This window comes from Agrilus planipennis, unplaced genomic scaffold, assembly GCF_000699045.2.
Source record: "Agrilus planipennis isolate EAB-ADULT unplaced genomic scaffold, Apla_2.0 scaffold6, whole genome shotgun sequence".
Classification (NCBI taxonomy): domain Eukaryota; kingdom Metazoa; phylum Arthropoda; class Insecta; order Coleoptera; family Buprestidae; genus Agrilus; species Agrilus planipennis.
In genome coordinates, this window is record NW_020439302.1 from 3560034 (window position 1) to 3566858 (window position 6825).

The 6825-nt window shown below is 39.1% G+C and overlaps 1 protein-coding gene across 4 annotated transcripts in view; it reads left to right on the top strand.

Moving 5' to 3' along the window:
* The window catches only part of LOC108745263 (polycomb group protein Psc-like), a 134868-nt gene that overhangs the window by 110690 nt on the left and 17353 nt on the right, over positions 1-6825 (top strand). For all 4 annotated transcript variants that reach the window (XM_025978346.1, XM_018481409.2, XM_018481418.2 and 1 more), the window contains one exon: positions 2086-2283. In XM_025978346.1, the coding sequence (XP_025834131.1) occupies positions 2086-2283 (198 nt within the window). The remainder of the gene's footprint in view (positions 1-2085; positions 2284-6825) is intronic.

The window sequence follows — 6825 nt, forward strand, 5'->3', positions numbered from 1 at the left end:
AAAATGTTTAATTATTTGCTCCTTCTCATGATTTGACTCTTACTGGTACATGAGTCAACTTACCCCGGGCATATGGTCTACCTACCCCGGGCCAGGGGTAGATTGACTAAGATTTAATATTTTGTAAAATGCATTAAATCATCACTATTATACTAAACTAAGAACTAAATATTACATATTTTTATTAGGTTAATAGATTTTCTATCAATTAACATGCTTTTCTTGTCTATATTCATTAAAACACAAAAAATATGAACTATTCAGTAAAAAACTATTCAACCATCCCCGGTCTCCCCTAATGAATGATGAGAATCCCGTGGATACAGATGAGAAGGTATTGGAAAAAATAGGAGAACAGAAGGCGATATTGAAGGCAATAAGAAATGGGAGAGTTAGGTTGGTAGGACACCTACTCGGACATGAAGAGGACTAGTTAGACATATTAAGAGGAGTACAGGGATGATCTAATCTTGTTAGGACTGACGACCCTTTGATGATGATGATGTTGATGTTGACAGTAAATGGTTAGAAACATAGAAACCGTTTTTTATCTAAAAATTAACCAATCGATACCGTGACGACTTGTATTAATAAGTTCTATACCTATATTTAATTAATGTACCCACTTAAAAATCGACAACAGATTGCGTTTCTGCTATGTCCAATGTCCGTGTGTTATGTGTTTCTCTCTATGTATCAAGGGAGGGCTGTTACGACAAAGTACATAGATATATGCACATGTATATGTTCGCGTATATACGTGTGTATATATGTTCGTGAGTGCGCGCCTGGGCACCGCGGGGATCCCTGCTCCTTCCCGCGCTCTCCAGAGATTGTCGAACGAGATAATGTAGTTAGGAGCAAGAGAAATGCGCTTATCGTTCAGATTACGCCTGTAGGTAGCAACTCTGAAAGTATTCTTTTGCATCAATATGCTGAACCAAGTTGGAAAACGTAATTTTAATGAAGGTACCTGTTTGTATTTCAAACTACTATAATACTTGCAATTGGATGACGTGGTAGTGGTTTTAACTCGTCCTGAATCCTTTGGAATATTGGGGAAAAAACAAACCTAACTTGTGTCCAGTTAGTGGGACCTTTTTCCAAGTTCAAGTTGGTCCCCGGGAGCTTGAACTTTTGATAATCATGAAGCATTGGTAGGATGAGTAACGTGTTTCTATGATAGATCGTGAATCTACAAAAATGATTACTAACTATTTCCGAATTCGTCAACATAGCAGAATTCCCTCGTGTTACGCCTGGGTATATAAATTTGAGTAAATATGCTTGGCTATCGATGTCAAATATAAAGGATCATTAAGAACACTAAAAAGCATCGATCGATAATCCAAAATGTTCAATCCGGAAACAAGTCCGGACGTCAGGAATTTGCACAATTATCTTTAATCTTCACCCATACAAAATTGAAGTAGTTGAAGCCTTAAAAAAGCATTAGATATCGCATCATTTTAGTTGCATTCTACAGAAACTCTGGTTGAGAATGAGGTCGATGCAGCCACACATTTTGAGATTTTCGTTGATAAACAAACAAGCATCCAGAAGCTTACCATCAACATAAGATCGTCAGTCCTAAGACTGATTGGACACGCACCATTACTCCTTCCTATCTTAGCGTTTTCCTAAAACTAGAACATCCCACATCCATCAAGGTCTACCTCTACTCCTTTTAACTCCCGTGTCTGCCTCTAACATGTCTCTGATTAGCCCTTTATGCCTGAGAAGGTGACCGACTAACCTGTCTCGCCTTTTTTTTATTGACTTCCAGAAACTCAAAAGAAAGATTATTAAAGAGATGTCTAATGCTTCTACGGACATGTTACATAATGCTGCGAGATGAATTTGCACGAAAAACTTCAGAAGGGAGGGTCATTTATCCAAAATTTATTCTCCGGGGTTAATATGATATATGATTTAGTCTATCCATAAACATATTTATAGATTTAAGGTGACCGCACTGGTGTTACATTTGTCTTTGTATCTAATGATAATTTTTTTGTTGGTGGAATCGTCAAGTTTCTCTAATTACTTTTGATCGTCTTGACGAAAATAATTTCTTTGTTTCAGATTGGACAAAACGCTCCAAGACATTGTGTACAAGCTCGTTCCGGAATTGTTTCTGAACGAGATGTTGCGCAGGCAACGTTTCTATCAAAAGCACCCGGAGGCCGCGGCGAAAGCCACCCCCGAGGACAGGGGCGAAGACACCGAACGAACAATATTCAGTCCGCGAGACTCCATCAGCTTGTCGATCGAATACATTCGGTAAGTTTTTATCAAAAATGAATTTAGTTATCTACGAGATATTTAGACCAGTTTGTGACCGAGGAATCCGAACTATATTCTAAGTAGTAAATAAGAGATTATTTATTAATTTAGCGTTTAGCATAAGGTCAAATATGGGGTAGTATAAAATCGTTAACGTTTCAACTAGCGTCGCAAATACAGAGTGCTTCAAAAAAATGTATACACACTTTGAACTTCCATAGAAAATTTATTTACCGTTCTACAAAGTTAAATTTCAGGAAAATAGAAAGCTGAAAGTCCAATGTAAATGAAATATAAATAACAAATGATAATACTGTTCAAACTGGTGACCTACAGCATCAATACAATTCTGAGTACGAGTCACCACAGATTCTGTACATCGTATCAAAACGTGATACGTGAACCGGGATTTATGGGTAGCATCATTTGGTCAGATGAAGCCCAATTCAAACTTAATGGAACTGTCAATAGGCACAATTGTGTTTACTGGGGTGAAGAAAATCCTCACATTACAATTGAAAAAGCTGTAAATTTGCCTGGTGTAAATGTGTGGTGCGGTTTGTCGGGCCAGTGGATAGGACGCAGGGGGCCAATCGAGTTTCCAGCACGCTCTCCAGACCTTACACCACTGGATTTCTTCTTGTGGGGCACAGTAAAAGATGAGGTGTACAAACGTAAACCACGTAACCTAGACATTCTTTGGAATGAGATTCAAGCAGTGTGTAGAGAAATCTCATTGGACGTTTTGATATAATTATGTACAGAATCTGTGGTGACTCGTACTCAGAATTGTATTGATGCTGTAGGTCACCAATTTGAACAGTATTAACATTTGTTATTTATGTTTCATTTACATTGGACTTTCAGCTTTCTATTTTCCTGAAATTTAACTTTGTAGAACGGTAAATAAATTTTCTATGGAAGTTCAAAGTGTGTATACATTTTTTTGAAGCACCCTGTATGTGTATATACCTAATGTAATACGATGAGATGAAGGTAGACTTCACCATCTCGTCGTGAACCCCATTCTCCACGGCTGACTTTCACCCTCTTACGTCAGCAAAATGATTAAGTATTAATCGTTATATAAGTCCTATGATGTCTTCTTATTTGTTCAGTTCTTAGTGAGTTTATATTGGTTGTTAAATCATAAAAAAGTATTTTTTCGTTAAGGATTCCTAACATAGGTGTAGACATTGTATCTTTTGTTGCTACGTGAGAACTCAGTGTCATTTGGGTGCGATTTAAATCGCGATTTATTTTGATTTTGTCTATCGCCTAGTGTAAGGGTAAACGGCTGGGCTGGAGGCCTCTGGCAGTGTCCTGTTCCGATAGCGATTTGAGGGACGGTGGGTAATCCAATGAGCCGTGTCATGCGCCACGGTGGCAGTTAAAGCGTGACTCCCGTGCCACCCGATATGGCATCCAGATTTCCCGGTAAATGCCGCACTCTCTTTTATAAACATATCATGCATCCTTTCAGATAAATTGATATACATGGATAAATGTATGTATAATACGTCACAAAAGATGTGTGTACCTACAGTATGGTCACACGAATAAAGTATCTAGTAATTTCTGTGAGCCATGGATTGAATAGAAGAATAAGATGATGATAGAGCGAAGCGTCTGTAATTTAAGGCAGATAATATTTGTAAAAATACTTATCATCATCATCATCATAAGGTCGTCAGTCCTAAGACTGGTTGGACACGCACCTCCACTCTTTCCTATCCTAAGCTAAACTTCGCATTTCCCTAAAACTGGAACAACCCACATCCTTAACTATTGGTGAACAGTGATCTAATCTAGGTCTACCTCTACCCCTCCTAACTCCTGTTTCTGCCTCTAATATGTCTCTGACTAGGCCTTTATGCCTGAGATGGTGTCCTACTCGCCTATTTCTTATTGACTTCCATAGAGCCCTCTGTTCTCCTATTCTTTCTAAAACCCCTTCATTTCTAACCTTATCTATCCACGGTATCCTCATCATTTGCCTGTAACATCACATTTCGAACGCTTCTAACCTTTTCTTTTCCCTAGCGTCCACCATCCATGTTTCGCACCTATACAACGCCGCGCTCCAAACATACACCTTTAACAACCTTTTTCGAATTCCTAAATTAACCGTTCGTTCGTTATTGAAGGCGACTCGACCCTGCGCTATCCTCTGCTTTATATCCCTGCTACTCCTTCCTTATCTGACTTCTTAGATACCTGAAATCAATCATTTCTTCTAATCTTTCTTCTCCTATCTTTACATTCGCTCTTTCCCTACTTTTTCCCTTCCCTTGCATACCAGGATTTTTGTATTACTTTTATTTATTTTCATACACTACTGTTTTGTCAGTACCGCTGTGATTCGGTGATTTTAGACGGTGTGAAACAAAGTCAAACGTGAATTTCATCACCACGCCTTAGATAACCCTAACAAAACATCATCTATATTCGCCCGTTAACAGCGTTAAATTCCATCTGTAGGGATTTGCAACTAATCAAAAAGGGCCTTAAACGTTAATGAACTCATAATTTAGTAGTCAATTTTCTACAAATGATTTGTATTGGCTGTCTATTGTTATTTACGATAACATTAGTTTAAATCCAAATTGTATATAAGTCGATAGAGTGCAGTTTCCGTTATCATTGGGGCAATCGATATTACGTGACCCCATTCAGCGTAATTTTATCAATCAATAGTAACGATTAATTCGTGGGGCGTTATGAATGACTAAACTACCCCCACTCTATGCAGAACTACCTACCAAAGATCTACTTAGGGAATCTCTGTAATCAGTTTAAACAAATACATATCTAGATATTAGTGGGCGCGTGCCTTCAGTGACCCTATGGAGTTACATAAATGTGTCCATTGATGTTCACAAGAATAGAGAGGTTGAAATCGCATTTATAGATGGAAATATAAAAAGTAATTAACAGCAATTAAGTACATGTGCATCGTCGATGTACAGTTTTCTTCTGTTTACGCGATTTCGCACATCCGTTTCTGTAGTACTACGTCTTTGTTCTTCCGTTTGTGCCTTTTTGATATGGGTGCGTGCCAATCAAACTGGAAAATTTTAATTGAATATTAAACATAGGCAAATTTGTTGTTCGTTGTTGTGGCGGTTTTTCGCAGGGGCTTTTATTATTAGCGTTTTGTTTTAGGGTAAATAGGGGTGGTGGACGCGCGGGGTGGGTTTCTGTGTCTGGCGGCCGGCCGCCTGGGAACCGCAGGGTAAACGATCGATGTGGACATATGATGACCAGTTTTCCCCAATGATGCTAAAATACGATCGGGAAAATAAGTGAATTACACTAAACAATACGTCGGTCGGTGATTTTAGTCCTGGTATATACGAGGTATGTTAAAAAAGTATCTCGAATTCTTCGATTTTCATCTGTTCAAAAAAATGGATCGCAGAATCTCTATCAAATTTTGATTTGACTGTGGCATATGGTGAAACTACCTTGGACTGAAGCCACGTGGTACAAAATGTTCTCAGAAAGCAGAGAAGAAAGAGCACGTCAACAACAGACGAAAACATTGATGAAGCGAAGTAAACAGCATTGGCCAATCGTCGAATCACCGTTAGAGAAGGTGCTGAGGACCTAAACATATCGATTGGCTCCTACCATTCGACTTTTACCAATGATTTGGGCATGAGACGGGTCGCCGTGAAAGTCGTATCAAAATTGCTCAATTTCGACCAAAAACAGCATCGCATTAACATTGCTAAGGAGCTGTAGGACTCTGCCCGCGCCGACCCAAATTTACTCCAGAGGGTCGTAACTGCTGTCAAATCATCGGTTTATGGTTATGGCGTGGAAACCAAAGCTCAATCATCCCAATGGAAGCTGCCGCACGAGTCAAGACCTAAAAAAAGCGCTCCAAGTTAGGTCGAATGTGAAGGTTTTGCTTACAGTTTTCTTCGATTGTAGGGATATGGTGCATCATGAGTTCTTGTCACAGGGTAGAACTGTCAATAAGGGATATTACCTGCAAGTTATGAGTAATTTGTGCGAAGCAATCCGTCAGAAACGCCCGGATTTGTGGAAGAACAAAAAGTGGCTTTTACACCATGATAACGCATCTGGTCACACGTCATTGCATGTGAGTGAATTTTTGACCAAAAACAACCCACTAATAATGCCGCAGCCACCGTATTCCCCAGATCTGACCCCCTGTGGTATATGTCTATCTCTTACGGATAACCCACAATAACCATTTTTATCCTTTACTTTTTATGAGAAATAATGACTTACTTACGAAGCGATTGCAGGCAATACAGCATTAATTCTTATCCAATTAAGTACCTTAAATAAATTGTGCATTTAATATACGAGGGTGGATTGATAAGTTTCCGGCCTAACCAAGAGATGACGCCACTAGGCCTACCTTGAGGTGACATTCTATAGTACCATCCTTGGATAGCTTGTAGCTATAGTTTCAGCCCGATCTCCTTGCTAGTGTAGGTTTGACAGCACGCTGAACAAGACGCCTCTGTGGTTTTCGTAAAAATGGAAAAGCAGGAAAATCGT